Source organism: Mirounga leonina, unplaced genomic scaffold (assembly GCF_011800145.1).
Source record: "Mirounga leonina isolate KUSES-001 unplaced genomic scaffold, KU_Mleo_1.0 Mir_175, whole genome shotgun sequence".
NCBI classification, from domain to species: Eukaryota; Metazoa; Chordata; class Mammalia; order Carnivora; family Phocidae; genus Mirounga; species Mirounga leonina.
In genome coordinates, this window is record NW_023270453.1 from 36,365,137 (window position 1) to 36,392,092 (window position 26,956).

Genomic DNA, 26,956 nt, shown 5'->3' on the forward strand with positions numbered 1-26,956 from the left:
TAAATTTAAAATCCTATAGGAGCAAGGCAGGGAACATAAGTAAGAGAAGCAGGCCAGGTATATATCTATATAAAAATCTGTGCTAGGGGTACAATAGGAAAAGCTGGGGACTGTGGTGAGCTGGATAGCACAAAAGCCATCTAAAGGAGGCTATGGCTACTTGGTTCTAGGCACTTGATGACAGGGAGAGCTCAGTTTTTCTAGCCTTTAAAATTTTCCAAGACTTATGAGAAAACTGAATTTTTATGATATTGCCTCTGAATGTTAATAGGCGAGGTGCTGCTTTTTAAGAAACTTTCAACAGGCTTCTTTCACATTCTGTGGGGTTTGACTTTCTGGTTGGTTGTCGGCTGTTGACTGGCTATGACCCCCAGGCCAGGCCTCTTCAGGAGGTTATATGAGGGTAGTTGAGAAGGATGTTAACCAGCAGCATGCATTTGACTAGCATTTTGAGGAAAGCATTCAGTACTGACAGTGATTAAGAAAAAAAAAAGAAAAAAGTCCTCTTACTTCCCAGAGCCATCCTCTTCTGGTTAGAAGGTCTAAGTCCGAGGAGATCCAAGAGGCAACCACCATTTTCTTCCCTCTTCCATAAGCTCTCTCTGCCCATTTTCAGGATGTCCTTGGCGTCTCCACCTCCGTCTTTGGGGCTTCACTCCCTTCTTCCTGCTGTACCCTGGGTCATTAGAATTGAATGCAGTCACAATGACAGTGTCCCTCTACCATGCTGGCCAGAACTCAATCCTGTTCATTTGTCAAATGACAGTGCTGAAGGTGACCCTTTTCTTCTTGTCCAGACACTTGCTTTCTCTCTGTTCAGGGCTTTTGCAACTGACAGCTGGATCATTAGCAGGACTTGCCCACTGCCACAACCAAGATGGTAGCTGTTGTGCTGCGGGCGCTTTCCACGGTGCCTGGAGAGCCAGGCACAGACGTCCTTGATGTCTGAGGACGTTGTTAGTTTGCTCATTTCACTTGTCTGACGCTGTTTTACTTGGACACCGAGGTGATGGTGGATGGTAGGAGTAGGACTGGAGAGGCTCTGAACATGACCCTTGACCCACACTCCTACTGTGTGCCAGGCACTGCGTTGGGCACTCTACAGGTATTTCTTACTCTGTCCTACCGGAGCCCAGAGATGGTTCACACTGCAACAGCTGCTGCTTCTTGCGGCTTCCCTCCTAAACCACCTTCCGTCTGTTTTTTTCACAGCAGCCAGAAAGACCTTTGAAAAACTCAGGTTAGGTCATGTCAGTTCCTTAAAAGGCTCCCATCTCTTCTCGCAACACGTAGAGTGAACTCCAGATTCCTTACTGTGGACCAGAAGGCCCCCACAGTCCAGCCTGTGTCCACCTCTTCCCCTTATCTCCTGCTACTCTCCCTCTTGCTCATTGTACTCCAGCCACACAAGTCTGCCTTCGCTCCAGCTCATTTCCACCTCCGAGCTTTTACCCTTGCGTGTCCCTCTGCTGGCATGCCCTTCCCCCGTGCTTCCTGTGGCCAGTTCCTTCCCATTGTTCCAGTCTCAGTGCAGACATCAGCTCTTTGGAGTGCCCTTTCCTGACCACCCAACTGATGTAGCTTCCTATTGCCTTACCATGCTGTTTTCCTGACAGCATTATCAGTATCTCAGAGAGTGTTGTTTATGCATCTGTTCACTTGTTTACCACTTGTCTCCCCAGTAGAATGTATACCTGTGCAGGCATTCTTTGTTTTTCCTCCAGTGCCTACATGGGTGCCTGGCATATGAAAGGGGTGCCACATATATGTGCTAAGTGAATAAAGTTGGTGTTATCACCCCTATTCTCGGATGAGGGAACTGAGGCTCCAGGAAAGGTAAATTACCTGCTCATGACCTCACAGCTAGCAGAGTTGCAGTGCTGGGACTGAACCCCCAGATATGCCTAATTCCTAAGTCAGCGTTATCTTCCTGATGCCTTCTGGCCAGGACAGGTGGTGTTCTGGAAGGGTCCTGGGTGTGGAGGGCAGACATGATATGGGGACCAGGCTCTGTGAAGGTCAAGAGTGTGGGCCTTTGATTCCTTTAAAGAATGCCCTCCCTACCCTCTTCATGGCATTGGTCCCTCTTGAATTCTTTCTCCAATCACTGCTCCATTCTGCCACCTTCCAGGAAAGCCGCTGCTTTTTGTTCAAGAGGCAGATGATGGTTTTTGTCAGCAGCTCTGTGGAGCTGAACCATGGTGGAGGCCAGAAATGCTAAAAGCAGACAGCTACAGCCAGAACAGAATCACCAGGCCATTCTATACCTTTGACTGTGGGAGGAGTGTGTATGTGTGTGCGTGTGCACGTGTGTGTGCGTGTCTCCCTGTGGGTGTATGTCTGTGCATGTCTTTGCATGTGTCTGTGTGTGTGCCTGTGTGTTTGTGCACACGTTTCTGTGTGTATGTGTGTGCATACATCTCTGTATGTCCGTGTGTGCATGTGTGCACGTGCATGTCTGTGTGTGTGTCTCCCTGTGGGTGTATGTCACACACATGTGCCTGTGTGTGTATGTGCATATAAGTCTGTGTGTGCATACATCTCTGTGTCTTTGTGTATGCATACATCTTTGTCCGTGTGTGTCTGTGTGTGTGGTGTGTTGCTGTGTGTGGGTCTGTGGAGAGTCCCTCCTGTGAAGTGATATGGCTGATAGTTTTTGCTGCACTTAGCTGAAAATGGTAAGAAATGTCTTTGGGGGAAAAGCAATTGCCCCAGGTCTTAAACTGCTGAACATTCTGGCAAATGAGGGGGGAAAGAAAAGAAGTTACTGGTGAATACCAGAAGTCAAAAGGAGCCAACACTGTAAAATGTGTTGTCCCAAATCAGGGTTACTTTGTGTGGTTTCTACAAAGCTCTGGCTTCCTGTTTCCTCTGCACCTCATGCCCTGTTCTCCTCCTGTCCTCAGGCTTCCTTTTGGCCTTCCAGACTCACCCTCTTTCTGTTCCGATATGTGGCACCAGTCCCCTCTTGCCTAAGAGTCATTGCAAAGCCTATCCCCCTTGCTTCTTCCTTCCATTCTTTCCTTCCTCAGCCTTCAGGTTCCAGTTGTTCCTCTTGAGGGAGCTTTCCTTGGCTTCCCCATTGGGCAAGTCCCCCCATGAAAAGCTCTCCTATCACCATGTGCCTCTCCTTCATGTTCTTTCACATGTGACTACATTTATTCAGTTTTGTGATCATGCTGATCTTCCCCATGTGTATGCATATGAGCACGCAGACAGGGAATGGGTCTTTTTAGGCTTGCTTTGAGCCTAGCACAGTGCCTGGTACTTGGTAGTGCCAGGCACATTGATGGATGGATGGATGGATGGGTAAGTGAATCAATAAATGCAGATGCAGTGTCCAATTGCACTTTCTGGTTTCTTGTCTCAATCTTTTTTGCCATGGGGCAAAATGAAAACGTATTTGGGTTCAGAGTTCCAACTCTCAAGGTAGTTCAGCTGGTCATAACCTTTACTCAAGAGAAGCCCAAGTCATTCAGCCTTCACTTGATAGGAAAGCAAAGATCCTGGCTTATCCATACAGAGAAGTTCCCTCACTTTGAATCTCACCAGGATCTAAGGTAACCACATCCTCCCCACACCCCGACCTTTCCTTCCTTACATTTCCCTTGGTGGGGTAGAGACGGCAGGTTTATCCGTATTGCAATGGTCAAAGCACACTGGATTCAGAATCTAAAAGATTTGGGGTCAAGATCACACCTGATTAGCTGTATAACCTTGGTGGAAATTCCTTGTCCTCTCTAGGGCCTCAGTCTCTGTATTAAGAGCATTGTACTAGATCAGGACTCCCCAGATTGTAGTGATTGGCCCACCAGCATTACGATTTTTGCCATATTCTTATGTTCCCTGTACTATTATTTACTTAACATTTTGTTTTAAAGTGATTTGCATTTCCCCCCCCTGAATTTATACCTTATATAGTACTGCTGTCCAGGGATGCCTGGGTGGTTCAGTCAGTTAAGCGTCTGCCTTCAGCTTAGGTCATGATCCCAGTGTCCTGGGATCAAGTCCTGCATCGGGCTCCTTGCTCAGTGGGGAGCCTGCTTCTCCCTCTGCCTGCCGTTCCCCCTGCTTGTGCTTGCTTGCTCCCTCTCTGACAAATAAATAAAATCTTTAAAAAAATTTAAAAAATACTGCTGTCCAATATAAATGGAATGTGAGCCACATATGCAATCTCAGTTTTTCTAGCAGCCACATTAAGAAAATAAGAAACAGGTGAAATTAATTTTAACAATATGTTTTATTTAACTGTGTTCATCCAAAATGTAATCAATATAAATTATTAATGACATGTTTAATTTTTTTTTCATACTAAATGTCCAAAGTCTGGCATGTATTTTACATTTTGAGCTCATTTCTCTATGGATGCTAAATCTTTCAGTGGAAATCTTCGATCTTTGTTTAGATGTCATAAAATACACAGTTGAAAAGACTAGATTCACATACCCAAATTGTTCCAAGTATACAGTTATTTTCCAATAACTGAATCAAGTATCAAGGCTTAATTGTAAATTAATTGAAATGAAACCAGATAAAAAAAAATCAGTTCCCGAGTTGTGCTAGTTAAATGTCAAGTGCCCTATAGCCACATGCAGCTGGGGGTTACTCTATTGGACAGCATGGACATAGAGCAACCCTGAATCACAGACCCACCTCCCTGCTGTAAACAGAAGATAGTCTTAAAAATAAATACAATGACAATACAAGGGGGACATTAAATTTTAGCTAGATACTGAGCCCTAGGCCTGATCTGGGTCTGTTATAAAGGGAGATTTAGCACACATGAAAAGGTGTTAAAGATACTAGCACCAAGATGAGACTTTCCCTTTGAGAGAATCAGAAGGACTGAGAAAACTGAAAAGGGATTTAATAATGATGCAGCCTTGTGCCACCTAAAATAATCCCACAAAAAACAACAGCAACAACCCCCCCCCCCGAATCTGGATGATTACTCTGAACTCTGAAATTCCACAGCCTGTTTCTGCTTTATTCCTCTTATCACTTTGCTTCCTCAAGAGACCACTAGCAGTGTGATTTTATAAAAAGGGAGAGTTGGGCCCCGATGTTTATAGCAGCGATGTTTATAGCAGCAATGTCCACAATAGCCAAACTGTGGAAAGAGCCAAGATGTCCATCGACAGATGAATGGATAAAGAAGATGTGGTATATATATACAATGGAATATTATGCAGCCATCAAAAGGAATGAGATCTTGCCATTTGCAACGACGTGGATGGAACTGGAGGGTATTATGTTGAGTGAAATAAGTCAAACAGAGAAAGACATGTATCATATGATCTCACTGATATGAGGAATTCTTAATCGCAGGAAACAAACTGAGTGTTGTTGGAGTGGGGGGTGGGATGGGAGGGATGGGGGGACTGGGTGATAGACAATGGGGAGTGTATGTGCTCTGGTAAGCGCTGTGAATTGTGCAAGACTGTTGAATCTCAGATCTGTACCTCTGAAACAAATAATGCAATATATGTTAAGAAAAAAAAAAAGAAGAAGAAGAAGAAGGTAGCGGGAGGGGAAGAATGAAGTGGGGGAAATCGGAGGGGTAGACGAACCATGAGAGATGATGGACTCTGAAAAACAAACAGGGTTCTAGAGGGGAGGGGGGTGGGAGGATGGGTTAGCCTGGTGGTGGGTATTTAGGAGGGCACATTCTGCATGGAGCACTGGGTGTTGTGCACAAACAATGAATCATGGAACACTTCATCTAAAACTAATGTTGTAATGTAAGGGGATTAACATAAGAATAAAAAAAAATTAAAAAAAAAAAAAAAAGGAGAGTTGGGAAAGTAAGTTCTAGTTTAGACATTGCCATTCCTAGCTCTGCGACTTTGGGTAAAGTCTCAGTTTCCTCCTGTTATAAAATGATGGTGCTTGCTCTCATCATAGAATAGCAGCCATGGAGTGGCAGACACTGGGGACCCTGCTAGCCATGCATTGCTTCATTTTGTCCATATCATATACCCTGTGAAAAAGGCACTGTTATACCCATTCTGCAGAGAGGAACACTGATGCTCAGAGAGGTTCAAGCAACTTGCCAGAGCCCCACCAATAGGAAGTCATGAGGCTGGAATTTGAATCCAGGTCAGTGGGGACCATGAGCCCACATCCTAATCCACCATGCTGTCAGGTTTTAAGGGCTCTTCCATTTACAAAAAAAAAAAATATAATAATGATGGTGGATTTGTGTTCCAGGACATCATTAACATGCAATTTGTGGTACTACTTGGAGCTCTTTCTTCCAGTCACGCCAAATCCCTGGTTTCCTGAGTTGGCGTGCTTTTTTTATTTAGCCACATATTTATTTGGGTCTCCATCTCCTTTATTTCTTGCTCTTCCCCCTAACATCTTGTTTTTATTCTCCACCCACTGTGACCCCCTTGGCATTTCTTGGTGCTTCTTGAAGTTTTACCCACTCTGGAGTTTGTGAATTGGCAGCCTGGTGGGCTGTATCAAGCCTGCAGATATGTTTGGTTTGGCTCATGCAGTGCTGGCTCGCATAGTGTTTTTAAAAATTTTTGAATTAGTTGCCAACATTGAAACATTGGGATATTTCACATAAAAATCTGGATGCCTAGATTTTTGGAAGAATTTGGCAACACTGGATTGGCTGGAGAGCTGAGTGGTGGTGGTACTTTCTAACCTCCCCCAGTCCCCACTCCTCCCTATTGTCTGTCATCCCCATCTCTTATGACCTAGCCCAAGTGTCAGTTGTCAGCTGTCATTGTGTGTGGGCTGCCATTCTCTTACGATAAAGCTGGACAGCAGTACCAAGTATCACTGTCAACTACTAGCTATGTGACTGTGGGTATCTAACATTCTCATCTGAAAAATGGGCATGATAACTATACATGCGTCAGAGGGTCATTGGGGGAATTAAATGAGTTAGTGTCTGTAAAATGTTTTGAAGCATCCCTAGCACATAGTTAAGTGCAACATACGCACTAGTAGTTGTTAAGAGGAAAGTGCAGTGTTTTTGGTACATATGTCTCTATCACTGAGGGAAAATTAGAGAGACCAAAAGAGCCACATGCTTTCAGAAAAATGGCAGGGAAACATGATTCTTTGGGTAAGTGAAGCATTTCTTTAAAACTGGGCCGCTGTGTGCATTTACACTATCTGACTGCTCCTAGCAGGTATTTGAATTCGAGATACCTGCCCTCCCCTGCCCCAGCATTTCAGGTACCCTCTGCAGGGCTGGCATTCCCTATCAGCATTGCCCACATAGTTCAGGTCACATGGAGGTTCAGTGACAGGGTCTGTGTTCACCTCCCCACCTCGCCTCTGTTCATGGTCCTGGCTGCAGCATGCTGGGCAGTCTTTGCTGGGTGCTTGTCAGACCTTTATCAACTTTAGCTGAAGAAGGTTTCATGTTCTGGACTGACAGTATTTCTGGAGGTTTCACTGAACCACAGACAACTCTCTGAGAGGTACAAATTCCTTAGGCTTATGATGGAATTGATTGCTTATTGGATAATTCATTCCTAGTTTTCCAGGGCAAAGAGTTTCATTCCTGGTGGGTGCACTTTGAGTGGAATTGTGCAGTTATGGAAAAGACCTATATATGAAGTTATTTGTGGCTTCAGGGGATTTACAAAGCTTGTTGACATGTCAGACAATAAAAACAATGCTACCTACTATTTATTGAGCTCCCACAATGTTCAAGGGATTGTGAGAAGCCTTTGCATATTTTATTTTGGATTACCATCACAACAATGCAAGGCACAGAAGATTAGTAACATTTACTGACCTCTTAATCTATTTGAGGGCACACCTGTGCCAAGAATGGTGCCTCACATATTTACAATTTCATTCGATCATCACAACAACCCTATGAGATAGGTATTATTATGATCCCATCTCACTGATGAGTATGAGACACAGAGAAGGTGAGAAATTTGCCCAAGGTCACAGACTAGCAGGTAGGGGAGCTAGGATTCAAACCCAGGCACTTTGACATGAGAGATCCCTTGCTTAACTGCTGAACTTGGCTGACTGCTTTCTTACAAATGAAAGCGGAGGCTCAGAGGTGGAGTATCATATCTGAGATCACACAGCAAACAAGGGTAAGATAGAGGATCCAAATCCATGTCCATTCAGTTCCAATGCAGTGCCTTTTATACTCAACCTCAAAAGCAGAAATAACACATGGGATAACTACAGAAATCACACAGGGGCAAGGACAAAAGCTCCTGGTCTGGACCCCAGCCCAAGGCCAGCCCAGCCAGCCTCCAGCATAGCTACTTCATTGGTCTGTGCTTGTTTCCATCTATGGGCCATGTTTCCAACTGAGCTATAGAAGCAGAACCTGGCTCCCCCAGGTGTTTGACAGACCCACACAGTGAATTATTGCCAGAGCCAAGCCTGGAATCCAGGACTCCTCATGCAGTGCTCTTTCTCCCACTGTTATAACAGGGATCCAAGGCCCAATGTGCATAAAGAGGAGCCATACAGCTTACAGAGGACAGTTAAGTACAGCATGTAGGGACTTAGACATTAGAGTGCCCATGTGCTTTTGAAAGGGGCAGCCATTAAATAAATTATACAATGGAATACTATGCAGCTTCATAAAAGAATGGAAAAGCTTCAATATACCATTATGGATGATTAATATAATAAGTGAAAAAGAGCAAGACGGAGGACAGTGTGTACAACGTGCTCATTTTGAGGAGAGTAAAAAAAAAAAGAGTTGAAATTCTCTATTCATACTTGCTTGTATATCCACTAAAATACTCTGAAAGAACAAAAAGAAATCAAGATACTGATGAACTAGTTACCTGTGTAGTGGTGATGATGGGATGGATTTGGGAACTGGTGAGTAGGGGAAAGGGATGGTAGGGAGATTTTGCAATGTGTGCCTTTTTATATTTTTAAGTTTTTGAATAATATGAATGTCATTACTTATATAATGTGCACACACACACACATACACACATGCACGCACCACACAAAAGCAGCTGCATAGGAAAGCAGCCTATTCCTCAGCCACAGCCAGCCTTCTGGGAATATGAACCTAATGTTAGTTCTTCTGGTGTTTCAAGGGAACTTGGAAATCTATTTTTTTTTTAATTCCAATTTTTAGTTTCAAATTGTTCATTGCTAGTATATAGAAATATAATGGGTTATTGGAAATTAACAATATGTCCTACAAACATGCTGAACTCACTTATTAGTTCTTAGGAACTTTTTTTGGTGGAGTATTTGTGATTTTCTCTGAAGGCAATTATATCATCTGTGAATAGAAACAGTTTAATTTCTTCCTTCCAGTCTACCTTTTATTTCTTTTTCTTGCCCAGCTAGAACTTCCAGTATGCTGTTGAATCAGAGTAGGAAGAGCAGATATCCTTGCCTTGCTCCAGATCTTAGAGGGAAAACATTCCATCTTTCATCATTAAATTTGATCTTAGCTATAGGTTACTTATTGATGGTTAAAGAAGTTCTCTCTATATTCCTAGTTTGATAAGTTTTTATCATGAATGGATGTTGAATTTTGTCAAATAGTTTTTTTTTGCCTCTATTGAGAAGATCATATGGATTTCCTTTTTTAGTTTTTTTTAATATGGTAGATCACACTGATGATTTTCAAATGTTGAACCAGCCTTGGATTCCTGGAATAAACCCAAGTTTGTCTTGGTTTATTATCATTCTTATATATTCCTGAGTTAGATTTGGTAATATTTTGTTGAGGATTTTTTTTGTGTGTGTCTGTGTTCATGGGGAATATTGGTCAGTAGTCTTCTTATAATGTCTGGTTTTGGCATTAGGGTAAAACAGGTGTCATAAAATAAGTTGAGAATTTTTCCTTAATTTTTAAATGATGAAAAAAATGACTTACAGAGTGCTTACTGTGTGGCAGGCAGTGTGTTAAATGAATAACCCACCAAAGACTCACAGCAACTCTGTGAGGTATATGCCATTATTACCATCATCCCATTTTACAGATGGGAAAGTGAGGCACAGAGTAGTTAAAGTCACTTACCTAAGGTCACATAGCTTATAAGTAGCAAAGCCAGGACTCAGACCCCAGAGGTCTATCGCCAGACCTTATACTCTTAACCTGTTTACTAGATTTTCTCGAAAGATGTTTACAGGTGAATGAGAACACATTTGGAGTGCTCAGTCCATCTTACTGGTCACCATTTTCCCACCCCTGGTTAACAGTAACTGTAACTACTGTGTGTCATAGCACTGACTATCTGCCAGGTGACAGACTCATCATCTCCATCTCGCACCAACCCTCACAGGCAGGTATTAACCTGTGCTTTCTTCTAGTTACTGGCTCCCCTTTTGGCAGTTGCAGAAATGCTCCTATCAGCTGGGTGGTGTGTGGTTTCAGACTATCATGTTCCTTACCTTGTCTCCTTTAACATCCCTGGTGCCTTTTAGAAAGTAAAATTTAAAAAATATCTTTCAAATCTCAGTTTAATTTTGCACTGCTCCTTCCTTATCAGCCAGGCTCACCTGTCTTCTCTGCCTCTGTCTTCCCCCCAGGCATCAGGCTCATCTCTTCCTCTTGCACTGCCTTCTGCTTTTTACTGTCTTGTCCTAGTTGGCCCCATCAGTGTCCCCAACTCTACCTTGTTAGCTTGGCTGGCTTATTGTATGCATTTTGAAAGGTTAGAAACATCTTGCTTACTTAAAAGGAAGAGAAAAGAGACAGAGTTTTAGGGATAGCTAGGACACCAATTTTTTCCATTGAGCACATAGCATGAAGGACTGAGGTTAGTTAAAAGAACTTCCTTTTATAATAGTGAAGGCACTATGGTACAATTGAAAGAACAGGTGTTTGCACATTGGCTTGACTGTGTGACTATAGACAAGATGCTCCACTTCTCTGAATCTCAGTTTGCTCATCTGTAAAATGGGTTCAGAGACACGTACAGGTCACAGGGATGTGGTGGGGATTAAGTACAATAATCTAAGTATTTAACATACAAAAATATCCAGTGTGGAGAAGGCAGTAATTAAGTGCTTTCCTCAGTCCAGACACTGTGCTAAGCCATTTTATATAGACAATCTTATTTAATATACACTGTGTGGGTAAGTAGATACTGCTGTTACCCTAATTTTATAGGTGGGGAAAATTATGGTACAGAAAGTTAAGAGTTCTTAAGTGGCAGATTCTTAAGAGTTCTTAAGTTCTTAAAGAGTTCTTAACTGCCCATACTTCACATTAGGACCCCCTGGGACCCATTCCAGACCAATTAAGTTAGACTCTCTGGGGCCATTCCTAGAGGCAGGGTATTGGACCACATGCTTTTCCTAAGCTCTTCCTTTCAGTCTGAAGACTAAAGGTGGTAAGAAACATCTGTGCTTTCTCCTAGTTAATGGCTCCCCTATTGCCAAACACTGAGCCACTCCCCATCCACCCCTTGGTTCCCACCCATGTTTTCAACCATCCCTGTGAGAATTTGGAAATGGGGTGAGTCCACTGCCAGGAAAAGTGATTCAATTAAAATCTCAGTTTTCAACAATATTACCAAGCCCTGTGGTCTGTTACTTCACACCCAGCATAGCTGTGCATCCCGGTCAGTAGCAGGGTAATGAGGGTTTGCTAATTGCTGGTGGCTGGTGGGGGGGGGGGGGTAGGGGGAGGGGAATACTGTAGTGAGCTCAGCAGGAGGAGTAAGGCGCTGAGCTAAGTGCTTTTCCTGTGGCTCCCAGCCCCTTCTCTGGCTCACATGCCAAGCAGCCCCCTGCCTCCCAACCAAATCAGCTTCATGATGACCACAACTGCTGCACCACAGCAGTAATCAGTGTGTGGTGTGTCAGGCCCTGAGCTGAGTGCTTAACTTGCACCATCATCTCCATCAACATTTTTATTTCTCACCATCATTCCAGGAGTTATCATTCCAGTTCCAGTTGCTGTCCTAATGCCTGTTTTACAGATGTGGAAACAGAGGCACAGAGTCACGGAAGGTCCACATGTTAATACCCAGCTTCATTCTGTAGTCTGCATTCTTAGTTACCTGGACATACTTGCCTGCCCTTATGGTTCTAAGAGAATGACTTAAGGATTTTACTTTTGAACCACTTTGCAAGCCATTAACAAAACCATTATCAGCCCATGGTCTTCCTGAAAGCCTGACCTCTTCAGTCATCCTTTTCCAGAATGCTTGGTCCTTCTGCATCTACCACAAACTCTACTTGCGAGCTCCTTGAACTCAGGGACTGTACCTTAGGGATCCCTGAGTCCCTCAGGCACCTCTTTAGCACTTGGCACATAGTAGGTGGCCACAACTCTTAGTACTCATCAATGCGTTCCAAGTTCTCATCCCGATCTCTCCCTCCTTTAAGTCTCCAAATCCTGGGCTCAGCCTTGATGAGCCTGTGCCTAGCACTGTCTGGCACACAATAGGTGCCAATGCTATGGGTCAGAAAGGCCCTTAGCTGGCATAGGAGTTATGCTGTGGAGAAGTGAGGTACCTTGTCTTCCACCTTGAGGTGTTTGAAGGTCTGATTTGTCCCCTGTTCTGCTCATCCTCATGTTCCTGCTCTGGACCCTTGGAGCCTCCCCTTGTCTTTATGTCTCTGTCCCTTAAAGGGTTTTCAGAAGAAAAGCCTGAGAGAGTGGCTACTTTAGTCAGCAGAGGAGATGGAGGGAGGGGTGAAGGTGGAGGGGTCAGACTAATTCTGATGTGAGAGCTGAAGGGAAGAGGGGCCCCGTCACTTTTCTAGTTCAGCAAGTGTCACCAATAACCAACCTTCTCAAAAACTCACTCACCTTAAGAGAGCTCTGGGAGAGGCTCAGGAGGGCTGACAGGGGGAGGTGGGGACTGGACCGAAATCAATTCCTGCCCAAGGTAATTACAGGACATGTGCGCTGCCCCAGCAGGGCGAATCAGAGGTTGAGCGTCTCCCAGGGCAGCCAGAATGATTAGTTAGTAATAAAAACCTCATCACTTGCTGGGAGAGAGGTTCAGTGATTGTAAACTTATGCTTTTCTGTGCCTAACAAAATTTGGGAGGGGGCATGTATTTAAACAACCTTATCAGGGCCCCTGACCACCAAGTTGAATGTTTTGAAAAGGAAATCTCAGCAAGCCTCTCAAATCCAGCTCTCAAGTTCCCAGGATCCTAGGATGCGGAATGACAGGGTAGATGATGCTGTGATTCTAGGCTGTACATTGGATTTTTTTCTTTGTGCTTCCTTTTGTCCCTCTCTCATCTCCTTGCAAGTGATCTTTAGGAATCTTTCTGCACACAGACTGTCTCAGGGACTATCTGGAAGAAGGGTTTATCTCAAGCTGGAACCCCAGGAAACCCCTCCCCCTCTCTCACAAATAGCAAGCACCCCCCAGCCCCCAGCAGCTCAGCTCTCTTCAGGAATTCAGCACCAGTCTCAGCCACACTTTGGAGAGGACGTTAAGATGTGGGACCAGCTAGACATCCGCAGCAGTCGTCAGCTGCCCAGGGTAGGTAGATAGGGAAGCAAAGTCAAGGGGCAAGGCATGTCCTCAAGGAGACTGTGACCCCCTGAAGTGGCGGTCTCAGCATTCCTTGTGTGTCTCTGGATCCTTGCCCTGGTCAAAGCATGGTCCCAGAGGCACCCTGACCCTTCTTAGCCTGCCTGGAGACCCGTTCTTCGCTTAGGGGTCACAGGGGCTCATCCCTTGCTCCATCCCAGCGGCCCTAGAGAAAGTGTGCTGGGCATCAATCTCCTGCTTCACCTGGAATTGGGCGGGGACAGCGGTGGGGCACAGGAGCAGAGGTTTCCTCGGGCTGAGGTGGACGTGGGGGGCGACGGGAGAAGTGAAGCCCCCACTAAACCATCTGTTGGCAGGTGCGGTCAGGTCACATACACGGCCCCCACTGGGCACCCTCAGGGACGCGGATCCCTTCAGATGCGCATGCAAATACTCGAATCCACGCGCACACTCACACCAACCCATACTCACACCATGCCCATCAGCTGCCACGCACGCTCGTGACACACACACACACACACACACACAGGAGAGTCCCCGCCAGGCCACAGCAACTTCCTTTCCCCCAGTCTGGAAATGTCCGCAGTTGCCCTTAAGGCTTAAACTTTTTCAGAGGGAGCGCCAGGGATCGCAAGGTGAGGATATCGAGGCCTGGGGGCTCTGGGCAGGGTTGCTCCACACTTGGGGCTCCTGGCTTCCTCCCTCTCCCGCACGCTCCTCACCTGGTAAACCGAGGCACAGCAAGAGGCTGTAGTAGACCACGGGCACGAAGCCCAAGCCGCAGACCGAGCCAGGGGACCAAGACAGCGAGCTGTTGGCGACGAGGTGGGCGTGCGTGTGCTCCATGAGCTCGCCCCTCGTTCCCCTAGTCTCCGCGCCCGGCCTGCCAGCCCCGCTCTGGACGCCGGCTCGGTGGTGGCAGCAGCGGAGGCAGCAGCTGGAGCAGCAGTGCCTCTCTTCCCGCTGGACTTGCTTCTACCCTTGGCCGTGGTCCCCTCTGCTCGCTCCGCACCTGCCTGCCTGGAGTCCTGGCACGGCCCTCGCATAGGGCACAGGGCGCTGGGTGCAGGGACTCGGGAGGGGCTCCCAGAGCCGGTTAGTGCGCCTCCTACCTCGGACCTGCTCGGCTCCCGCCTCGGAGACGGGAAGCTGGGACGCTGCTCCCCGCAGCCAATCAGCAACTGCCTGGACGCGGATGATGGGAGAGGGTGTGTGTGTGTGTGTGTGTGTGTGTGTATGTATGCATGCATGCATGGGAGGAGGGGGGTCTCAGCTGCTTCTTACAGCTCCAGTTTCAGGAGAGGAGAGGAGTGAGACCTGGGAACCCCAGAGGAAGACCCAGGTGGGAATCGGCTACCCCTTCTCCACCCAATGCGGGAGGGGCGTGGTGTGGGTGGGACCTGCTTCTCCCGCAGCGGCTCCGTACTCCTCCAATGTGTCCTCAGTTTGCCTTTCTCAACTCACCTCCTAGCCACTTCTCTTCCTCCTTGCCAGTGCTCCGAGTCCATCTCCATATAGAGGATTTTCCACCTAGTACATGGGGGGAAGAGGAAGCTGTCGGAGCGAGGATGCTCAAGGGTTGTCGGTTCTCCCCGGCCAGAGGAGCTGCGCCTGAAAGGAAGTGTATGTGCGTCTCAGTGCGTGTGTTGATTCTGGGGAAGGCCAGAGGTGGACTGTCCCTGAATGGAGTGCCTTTGAAGGGGTTGCAGGCTGGCTAAGAGAAGCCCGCCACACTGAGACCTTCTGTCAGGAATAAGGATGTTGCAACCATTCACACACACACTCCCCCACGCTCACACAAAGACAAACAATACCCAGTCATGTGGGCTCACTCAGGAGGGCAGCGGAGGCCCTTTCATCTCTCACCCAGGCACGTGAAAACACAGGAGCACCCTTATCAACATGCACAAAGACCACACTCACATGACATCCCAGACACACACAAACCCATGTGGGCATCATTTAGGGGTGGTCTAGTTTGAGAGTTGTGTGAAGTATAGGAGAGGTCAGCAGGTGGGACCTAGGCAATCTTGGAGAGTTGGGGTGAATAGGCACCCCCCTTTTTCCTCAGTGTAGGAGAGTGGAGAGTTCCTAGTGCAGCTCTTCTAGAGGCCACAACAGATTTGGGTAGGGAGAGAAATCTGGGGCTCAAGACAGCATGTGTGAGAATTAGATTCTGTAGAAATATGGAGGAGAGGCATTTCCAGGGGCTGGCTGTAGCTGCTGCCAATCAATGCAAGAGCATGTGATAGCTCAGAGAATCCCAGGACCCCTCTCTGTTCTGCCCCCGGCCCCCCTACACCCATTCCTGGGGAGAAGGAACTGGCTGGGCTTTCCCCAGCCTCTTTCAGGGCTCCTAAGATGGAGGAGATCCCTGCTTTTCATGCTCAACAAGGGGCATGTGTCCATTCCCCATCATTGTTAGGGGCTCCCCAAGGCAGGCATTGGGGGTGGGGGTGGTAGCATACTCCAACGCAGCCAGGGCCAGGCATTCTGCATAAGGGAGGGATCTGCTGAGTCTAGCTAGGTCTGTGGTGAACAGAGAGGCTTGTGCCCCCCAAATGGACAGATTATTACAAAGAGTCATGTGGGCCTAGCGAGCACAGGTCTGATATTCCAAGCCAAGTTGGATATTGAAATTTTGTTGTGAACTCTCTCATTTAAATGTGACTACCCCGAACAAAAACCAAAAACTCCACTGTGTTGATAAATAAAGCAGTATCATTGCAGAGGTTCAATAAATAATGGTTCAAAACCCTATAGATTAGATTTGTCTGCAGGCAACCAAACTGAGATGAGAAGCTGGGGCTAAGAGGGGGAGTGTATGTAGTTTGACTAAGCTCCCCAATCTATTCAGGGACCTCTCAACATTGTGAATCAAGGATAATGCCTCAGGGCTTTTGCACTGGCTATTCCCTCTGTCTGGAGTGCTCTTGCTCCGGAAAGCCGTATTAACCCGCCTCTTCACCTTCCTCAAGTCTTTCCCAAAGAATCCTGTTTAAAATTGAAATCTCCACTACTACCCTACAAAATGCTTATTTCCTCTGCCCTTCCCCTGCTTAACTTTTCTCCATAGTGCTCAGCACCATGGTCATACCGTAAACAGTCTATTTAATTAGTTTTATTTATCTGTTTCCCCTCTTAGAGAGGCAGGGCCTTTTGTCTGTTTTGTTCACAGTTGCATCACCAGCTTCTGTACTGTGCCTGCATATTGCAGACTCTCAATAAACATTGAAAGAATGGAAGGCCCCAGCACCCACTGACCTAAGACATGTAGGGCAAGGGGAGATGAGTTTATCTTTGCTTGTCTTTGCAGGCCAGAGTGTCAGAATGTGGGTGGCTGTGAGGGTTGGGGGGCATAGTCTCAGATTTAGCATGTAATTATCATGTCTGACTAGCCACTCTAAAAATAATTTATGTGGTTTGGATTCTGGGGATCTAGTTAGAAACTCTTTATAAAACTAGAAACTTGGCTGGGCAGAGGAACAGGGCTGCATGGGGAATCTTGATGGACATTATTTTTTTCTGAGCCTCTATTTCCCCATCTATACAATGGGGATGAAAGAAACAAGGTATGCCTTGTTTTGGAGATGTTGAATGGGATGAGAGGAAGTAGAGAGGTGGAAACAGTGCAGACTGTGATCTGGAGAATGGGGGAATTGGGTGGGGTACTCTGCTGGCTCCATGGAGAACCTTGGAAGCCTGTCAAGATCAAAGTTTCCTGGGAAGTGGATGGGTTAGATGAGAAGAACTTTAAGGTCCTAGGTGAGGCTTTTAGTCCTGAGAAGGGACACGTTGAGTCAACAACAAAGTCTGTTTAATTTTGCTCAAGGGCTGAGCCACTTGACTGACTCTGTAAGATGAACATCAACTGTGGTTAGCTAAATTCATTCACTTATTCATTCTTTCAACAGACTTTCACTGAACATTTAATGTGTGTTGATCAGGACTTGCTGCATCATTGCAGGGCCTAATGCAAAAATGAAAATACAGGGCCTCTTGTTCAAAAATTAAGAATTTTAGGGCAGTACAGGAGAGAGACAGAACTATTTATTGTACATTCTTTACTTCCATAAAGAAATATGCTATCTCCCATTTTCCTGGAAATACTTGGCCCTCTTGGTCTAGCCTCCATTTCTCTACCCTTTGATGGAGGCAGTGGTCTAAAGGAATAATTCTTTTCTCTAGGAAAAATGGCAGCACAAACATAAATTGTAACTAACACAACTTAGAGTTGGGAATGCAAAAGGGAGTGGTGGGGACTGTAACAAACTGGAAGTATGTGCTAGCCACTTACTGAGTTCTGGGTATACAGTTGTTTTAAGAAGTTGACATGGTCTCTGATTTCCTGAATCTTAAGTGCAAGACATAGGCATGAATCAATTCATCTGATACACACACACACAATTCTAAACTTGGGTAAGTGCTATCAAGAAAAAGTCAAAAGGGGGGCGCCTGGATGGCTCAGTCGGTTAAGGGTCTGCCTTTGGCTCAGGTCATGATCCCAGGGTCCTGGTATCGAGCCCCACGTTGGGTTCCCTGTTCAGTGGTGAGCTTTCTTCTCCTTCTCCCTCTGCCTGCCGCTCCCCCTGCTTGTGCTCTCTCTCTCTGTCAAATAAATAAATAAGATCGTTAAAAAAAAAAAAAAGAAAAAGTCAAAGGAATGAGAAAACATGTACCAGTGAGATCTGATGTAGTCTGGCAATCAGGGAAGGCTTCTCTCAGGAAGTGATATTTGAACCTGAGATGAAAAGTGAAGGATGAGTAAGGGTTAATTAGGCAAAGCGATGTGGGGCTAGGGGTGAGGGGAACATCCCAGGTCAGAGGAAAGAGCAAATGCAAAGGCCCTGGGGTGGGATAGAGAAGGACTCTTTGAAGAACTGGAAGACCAGGGAGGCTGGGGTAGAGTGAGTGGGGGGTGGTGCATGGAGCTGAATGTGTATGGAGAATGGGAAGGGCCTTGCAGGCTGTGTCAAGGAGTTTGGTCTTATCCTTAGTTTTAAGCAGGGGAGTGCCACGATTAGATTTGCATTTTAAAACATTTGCTTTGTCAGGGAGGTGGAGGATTGATGGAAGGGAAGCAAGAGCAGAGGTGGGAAGACAAGTTATGAGGCTGATGGTCGGACATGTGTGAAATGATGGTGGCTTGGACTAGGGTGGTATTGATGATGGAGTGGACTGCATCCCGGAAGCTAGGGAGTGAGTGCATGAAGAGAGGGAGGTAGAAAGAAGGGAAGGGAGAGAGAGACATAGACAGAGAGAGACACACACACAGAGACAGACAGGAAAAGAAAGACAGAGACAGAGATGTGGACAGAGGCACAGAGAGGATGGATGAATAGACAGATTGATAGGGGGAGAGACACACACAATGATTATGACTGAGATTGTTCTGGATGGGAAGGTTGGTGAAAAGGGCTTGGAGCTCCCTAGGACCACTCTGCTGACCCACTCTGTGCCCCTACCTCCCATAAGAGTGTAACTTGTCCTCTGGTTTCTCCTCGCTTTACAAGGCTCCTCTTAAGGGTCACCTCATCCTCCAAGCTTTTCCAAGTCCCCTGTACCTCCCTACACTGACACCCATCTTCTCCATTGCTTACCACATTGTGTCCCCACTCGAGGGTTACTCGTTAACTCTACTTCCTGGATTCAGACCACCTCGTGGGCAGGGTAAGTTTCCCTCTTCTTTGAATCTTCAGAATCTAATTGCAGTGTATGTAGTCTACCTTAACAATTGAGGCCTTGAGCCCAGACTTGGGTGTGAATCCATAGTAACTATAGTCACCAGGACTCTTTTTTTAATTGAAATTGATAGAAAAAAGCTCAAACTATTTAGTTTTTAAAAAGGAATGTGCTAGCCCTTATAACCAAAAAATTCAAAAGTTTGCTGGACTTTAGGCCTGGCTGGATCCAGGAGCAAAAATTACCTGCCTCTTTTTACCTATGGGCTCTGCTTTGCTTTGGATTAGCTGCATTCTTAAGCAGCTTCTTACAACATCATAAAAACAATGGACACCAGCATCCCTGGATTTATCCTATTGGATTAGTAACCTGAGTTGAGAGGGAATTTCAGCAACCAGAACTGCATTGATTGGCCAGGTGGGGCTCATGGGCCCAGTGATGGAGCCAAGAGTTCTTCCCAAACCACATGGACTACCAGAGGAGGTGGACCATTTATTCAAAGGAAACATGGGATTCTGTAAAAGGAGGAATGAGAATAAATGCTGGGCAGGCAAAACCAACTCATGTCTGCAAGCTGAGTTCAGCCTGTGGGATGCCAGTTTGCTAATCCTCTGTTAGAGATAGATCATATATTTTATTTCATTTTCAGTTATCTATTTAATTAAAAGATAGACTTTATTTATAAAAAAATAAAGAAATAATAGACTTTAATTTTTAGAGTATTTTTAGGCTCACAGCAAAATTGAGTAGAAGGTACAGAGATTTCCCATATAACTTCTGCCCCCACACATTCATAGACCCTGTCATTATCAATGTCTCCCAATAGAGTTGTACATTTGTCATAATGGAGGAACCTACGCTGATGCATCATTATCACCCAAGAGTCCCTAGTTTACAATAGGGTTCACTTTTTTTTTTTTAAGAGTTTATGTATTTATTTGACAGAGAGTCAGCGAGAAAGGGAACACAAGCAGGGGTAGTGGAAGCGGGAGAAGCAGGCCTCCTGCTGAGCAGGGAGCCTGATGCGGGGCTCGATCCCAGGACCCTGGCTGGGATCATGACCTGAGCCGAAGGCAGATGCTTAACCATCTGAGCCACCCAGGCGCCCCAGCAATAGGGTTCACTCTTGGTGTTGTACATTCTGTGGGTTTGGACAGATCTGTAAGAACATGTATTTACCATGACAGCATCACAAAGAGTATTTTCGCTGACCTAAAAATCCCTCTGTGCCTCACCCATTCATCCCTCCCTCTCCTTAACCCCTGTGTCTTATTTTTTACATCAAATATACTCTGTATATGCACCATAAACAAATACTGAATTCTGGTTAGTGGTGTGCATGCTGAAGCTTTGAGGTGAAGTGTACTATTGCGTGCCACTAACTATGAAGTGTACCAAAAATCAGATGGATTGATGGGTAGACAGAAGAATGGATAGGTATGTGTTAATCCAAAGAGATGTTAATAGTAGAATCTAGGTCATGGGTAAATGAGTTTTCACTGTAAAATTCTTTCAGTTTTCATGTATCCTTGAAAATTCTCGTAGTAAAATATAGGAAAAAAATATCTTGTGTACTGTGTCTTGGGCACGTATGTTATTACAAACTATTGTCAAAACCAACACCTTCTGGTGGTGTTGGCAGTTCTTTATAAATTCAGCCTCGGAAATTGTTGTAGAAGACAATTCCTTCCCTGCTATTAGGCTGTCAAAATAGTACCTGACATTTCCTTTGATGCTCCTGGCTCTCCCCTGACCTTGGCCAGTTTTGCTAGAGCTTTGACCAGTTTGTCTTTGTCTGCAGGCTCTTGTTTGCTTTCTAATAAGAACCGTAGCATTGCGTTTCTCTGCGTGTTTGTTTTACTCCACGTGCATGGGTTGTGGTTGAGGATGTCTTGTTGAGCTGCTGAGAATCCATCCATGCCAGCGCTCCTTGCAATGAGCATTCACTACAGTTCTTTGAGGGGCACATACGTTCTCACAGAATTTGGATAAAGTCTTTTGTTGCTTGCTACTGACCTGTCGAGGTCAGGGACTGCCACAGAGCAGGAAGAGGATATTCACAGTTACATGCCTCTCTCTCCCCGGCAGCCTAGTGGGGGAAGAAAGGGTCCAAGTTGCACATAGGCAAATTTCATCAAGAGGTGAAGAATGACTGAGGATGAGGTAAAGGAAACAGGGCCTTTACCTGAGAAGAAGAGGGAGGCGAGGGTGAGGGCAGTGTGTGTGTGTGTGTACATGTGTATATGCATATATGTGTTTCTGTGTGCACACAGGATGCACACACATGTATGTGTGTCTGTATATGTGTCTTGTGTGGGTGCACCTGTGTGGCAGCTTGAGGGCGGTGTAATTGACCAGGAGGTTGAAGCATGGGACAAACAGTCTTTTCTCTCTGGTTCAAAGAGACCCAGGAGACTCAAGAGTATCCTTTCAGACTCACTTTGCTCCTGTCACCTTACCCAACAGGAGTGAGTTGGAGAAGAGAAAGGAAAGAGGGGTAGAGGGCCAGACAGAGTGGGTGGAGTGGGGGAGGGGAGAGGAGGAGAGAGGGGAGATGGAGGAAAGAAATAAAACCACTCTCACCAAACTATCTTTCTCCTATCAGGCAGGGAAACATGTAATGGCAAAAAGTAATCAGTGGGTGACATGTGATAATTTGAGCATTTAAGTAATCTCTGGGCGGTAGTTGTTTCACATTCAGGAGCTGTGCAGAATCTTATTCCTCTTCCCCACAGGTCTTGATTTCCTTTTGGAGAGTGATCTCTCTGCCTGCTGTGGTCTCAGAAAGAGAGCAAATTCAGGCGCTTGCTGCTCATTTATGGAAGCTGAAGGGGTCAGATCCTCTGACTCAGGACTGTCAGGGGTGGGAGGGCAGGCATCCTAAACTTGGCCAATAGATTCTATCTTCTGGGGCTCAGAATCTTGAATGAGTGAAACAAGGGCAGGAGAAGAGTTTGGATTTTATTTATCTCCAAGAGGACTGTCTGGCAGGACTCAATTGCTCTGGGGCCATTTTTGTGATTCTTGTTTTCTGCCCATTCTCAGATCTATGGCTCCCTGTTTCCCAGTGAGCCCTTGAGTATCTCCTCACTCCCATGTCCATAGCAGCATTATTCATAATCACCAAGATGTGGCCACAGCCTAAATGTCTATGGGTTAGTGGATAAAGAATATGTAGTATATACACACAGTGAAATATTATCCAGCCTTAGAAAAAAAGGGAATCCTGTCATATGTGACAACATGGATAAACCTTGAGGACCTTATACTGAGTGAGATAAGCCAGTCACAGAAAGATAAATACTACCTGATTCCACTTCCATTAAGTATCTAAAACAGCCAAACTCATGGAAGCAGAGAATCGAATGGCGATTGCCAGGGACTAGAGGAGGGGGATTGGAGAGTTGCTGCTCAAGGGGCATAAGGTTTCAGTTATGCAAGATGAATAAGTTCTCTTGAAATCTTACCTTTAACGTCATGCCTATAGTTAAAAGTATTGTATTATACACTTAAAATTTTTTTAAAAGGGGAGATCTCAAGTTAAGTGTTCCTACTACAATTTTTGGAAATAAAAAAACCCATAAAGATAGTCTAGATAGGGCTACGTACCAAGATGAGGAGTACTTCTAAAAAAAAAAAAAAATCTCCCTTTTTAAGTTAGAGAGGATTCTGTTGCTAGCAACGAAAGGTCATGCATTGCTCAGCCAGTGATCTTTGTTTTCATTACAGTAAAACTTCAAAATTGATAGAACTTTACTTTTAGCCGTGTACACCATTTTATTTAAATCCTCATCATTACCTGTGTGAAGTGGTCAGAGCTTAATTAGCTCATTTTACACATGGGAAATCCATGGCCTGGAGAGAGCAAAGTGCCCACATGATTACCTAGTGTTTGAGAATTGTGATACCCACAGAGATGATTCTATCCAATTCCTGCATTTTACGGATGAGAGAATTGAGGTCCAGGGAAGTTAAGTGAGGTGCCCATGGTCACACACTGTATTACAACTGGAACACAAAGGCAACCTTGCTAACTCTTAGTCTCATGCCACTCCCTGCATAATTGACAATTGGCTCCAGAAGAGACATTAAAAGTAACTTGTTGACATCGTGTGAGTAAGAAGTTACCAAATACCATTTTCCTCTAATTTGTGTAATTTCAGATGCCAGGAATTCTCATACACTGTATAACACCTAGAACACATACTCGGGTTGTCAAATTAGAAGATGAGAGAAGGTTTGAATATTCTTTCTAGCGAGATTATCATGAGAACATTGCCCCCCATCCTGGAGCCTTTCTTCTTTCTTCTTTTTTTTTTTTTTCCAACCACTGCATTCCAACTGCTGAAAAGTTCAGTTTTCTTTAAGAGCCTCAGAAATAGTCCTAAGAGGGAGGCATGGGGTATTAAGAGCAGTGAGAGTGAAGGTACTTACCAGAATCTTCCCCGCAGGGATAAAACATTGAAATGTACAGAAAGCATGACTCATCAATGTACAGATAAGGCCGGTTCTGCCAAGTAGCAACGAAGACTGAAGCAGAGCAGCTAGAAAGGCCAGCAGGTAGGCAATCTAAGTGGCTGGGCCAGGCTAGGTGGGGGCAGAGGAATGAACTGTCCTGGTCAGGGAAGTTTCAGAATGTGCTGAATACCTGAGCACCAAAGGCTGTCTTCCCTGGAACAGCACTGTCATCCCGGGGACTCCGCATTCATGATCTAAGAGATTAATTTACAATGCAACATCAGGTTCTAGTACCACTCTGCCTCTCTATAGCTGGTGCTGTGGGAGGAGAAGCTGCAGGAGGCTTAGACAGGGAATTCAGTGCTTGCCCTAACTTTGCAGGTGAGCATCAGCCATACATGTGGAAGCTAATTTCTAAAGCCAGCAGTCACTGGAGCCTTCTTAAGAGATGCACAGGAAGCTTTCCCAGGTTGAAAACTTCGATTCTGGAAGCAGACATTGTCATTAGTCAGCATGGTGAGATTTCACATTTTGCAGCTAGGTAGAACTGGGTTGAAGAGGCCTGTGTGACTTTGGCTGGGTCACTTTTCCTGTCTGCGTCATAGGTTCCAACATGTAAACTAGAGCTAAAAACGGCATTTACCTCATAGGGTTGCTATTAGGATAAAAGAAATAACTCCATACTTCCTGAAATTTAGCCATTTGAGTACTATGTGCATGATTTTTGCCACTTACACTATTATTAACATGATACTGCTCTTTAATTACATATTTAAAATTTATTTTAAAATTAACTTTTATCATGTAGAAGCAGACTAGCTTCTCTTGTTCTATAAAAAAAGGAAACCATTTAAAGAATCATGGGGTAAAAAAAATGAATGTCATTAAAATTCTAGCTAGAACTATAGCCTGCCAAGGCTCTGAGTCTAAGGCTTATTCATTCTTTGTTGAAAGGAGAGATTAGCAAGTGGTAGAGAGGCGTTAAAGACATGCTAGCACCCACTTGAGACTTTCCCTTGATGTAATTAGAAAGATGGGAAAGGGATGAACTGTTCACCATGTGATTCAATGTTATTTAATCCTGGGTCTAGGAACCCTTAAAATTATACTCTCCATGGTCTCTTGTCTTAGTCTATTCAGGCTGCTATAACAGAATACCTCAGAGCTTATAAACTTTACTTTTTATGAGAAAATAAATTTATTTCTCATAGCTCTAGAGGCTGGAAAGTCCAAGATCAGGGGCCAGCAGATTCAGTACGTGGCTGGTGAGAGGTTACTTCGTGGTTCTTGGCCAGAGCCTTCTCACTGAGCCCTCACATGGTGGAAGTGGCTAGGGAGCTCTGTGGGGTCTCTATCATCAGGGCATTAATCCCATTCATGAGGCTCCACTCTCATGACCTCACCACCTCCCAAAGGTCCCACCTCTTAACACCATCATCTTTGAGGGTTAGGATTTCAACATATGAATCTGGTATATGAGGGGATGCACAGCATTCAGACATAGCATTCTTGTGACTATATCTGGGGAAACACTGCAATAATGTATGTGCCTTACACAAGTGCTTGGCCCATAGGATACCTGCAACATGTTTACTCTTTCTCCTTCATCCTTTGTCATTGCTGCTTTTTAAGTGACTGTTGGGAGGTTTAAGCATGGTGGCAATATTTCCAGTGGTGAAGATACCTTTTTTTTTTTTTTTTAATCAGTTGTCAGGGCTGGTTTGGTTTTTGGAGGGTGGATGGGACGTTTGTTCTCAGTTTAAAATGCAGGTCAGAACCCACGTGCTATAGGGTATTTTCTGGCCTAAATGTAGCATTAGAGGTCAAAATATGTCATAGCAGGAGGGGAAAGAAATAAAACTTCTTAAAAATAGTTTGCTCTATTCCTTTTATTTCTTTTTCTTTTTATTATTTTAAAATATAATTTAACTTAATTTTTTAGATTTTATTTATTTGAGAGAGAGGGAGATGGGGGGGGAGGAGCAGAGGAAGAGGGACAAACAGACTGTGCACTGAGCACGTAGCCTGATGCAGGGCTGGATCCCAGGACCCTGAGATCATGACCTGAGCCAAAATCAAGAGTCAGATGCTTAACTAACAGAGCCACCTAGGTGCCCCATATTATTATTATTTTTTTAAGTTTTTATTTGAATTCCAGTTGGTTAACATACAGTGTTATATTAGTTTCAAGTGTACAATATAATGATTCGGCAGTTCCATTCATTACCCTGTGCTCATCATGACAACTGCACTCCCCTTTTTTTTTAAAGATTTTATTTATTTATTTGACAGAGAGACACAGCGAGAGAGGGAACACAAGCAGGGGGTAGTGGGAGAGGGAGAAGCAGGCTCTCCGCCAAGCAGGGAGCCCGATGTGGGGCTCGATCCCAGGACCCTGGGATCATGACCTGAGCCGAAGGCAGACGCCCAACGACTGAGCTACCCAGGCGCCCCTCCCTTTTTTTTTTTTTTTAAGATTTATTTATTTGAGAGAGGAGAGAGAGAGGGGGAGGGACAGAAAGAAAGGGAGAGGGGGAGAATCTCAAGCAGACTCCTCAAAGAGCATGGAACTCCATGTGGGGCTTGATCTCACCACCCTGAGATCATGATCTGAGCCAAAATCAAGAGTCAGATGCTCAACCAATTGAGCCACCCAGGCAAGTGCACTCCTTAATCCCCACCACCTATTTCACCAATCCTTTTCCCACCTCCCCTCTGGTAACCATCAGTTTGTTCTCTATAATTAAGAGTCTTTTTCTTGATTTGTCTCTCTCTTTCTCTCTCCCTCTTATTTTTTCCCTTTGCTTATTTGTTTGTTTTCTTAAATTTCACATATGAGTGAAATCATATGGTATTTGTCTTTCTCTGATTGACTTATTTTGCTTTACAATTATACTATAGTTCCATCCACATCATTGCATATGGCAAGATTTAATTCTTTTTCATGGCTGAATAATATTTCATTGTATATATACACCACATCTTTTTTTTTTTTTTAAGATTTTATTTATTTATGTGACAGGGAGAGACACAGCAAGAGAGGGAACACAAGCAGGGGGAGTAGGAGAGGGAGAAGCAGGCCTCCCGCGGAGCAGGGAGCCCGATGTGGGGCTCGAAACCCAGGACCCCGGGATCATGACCTGAGCTGAAGGCAGATGCCCAACGACTGAGCCACCCAAGCACCCCTGTACCACATCTTTTTTATCCATTCAACCATCGATGGATACCTAGGCTGCTTCCGTATCTTGGCTATTGTAAATAAAGCTACAGTAGACATAGGGTTACATATATCCCTTTCAATTAGTGTTTTTTTTTTTTTTTAATTAGTGTTCTTGTATTGTTTGGGTAAATACCCAGTAGTGCAATTGCTGGATC

The 26,956-nt window shown here is 45.0% G+C and overlaps 1 protein-coding gene across 1 annotated transcript in view; it reads right to left on the minus strand.

The window, feature by feature from the left end:
• Positions 1–15,221, minus strand: part of GPR139 (G protein-coupled receptor 139) — a 40,674-nt gene extending 25,453 nt beyond the window's left edge. The window contains exon 1 of the mRNA XM_035022389.1: positions 14,164–15,221. Coding sequence (XP_034878280.1) covers positions 14,164–14,287 — 124 coding nt within the window. The 5' untranslated portion in view covers positions 14,288–15,221. The remainder of the gene's footprint in view (positions 1–14,163) is intronic.
• Positions 15,222–26,956: the final 11,735 nt, after the last annotated feature.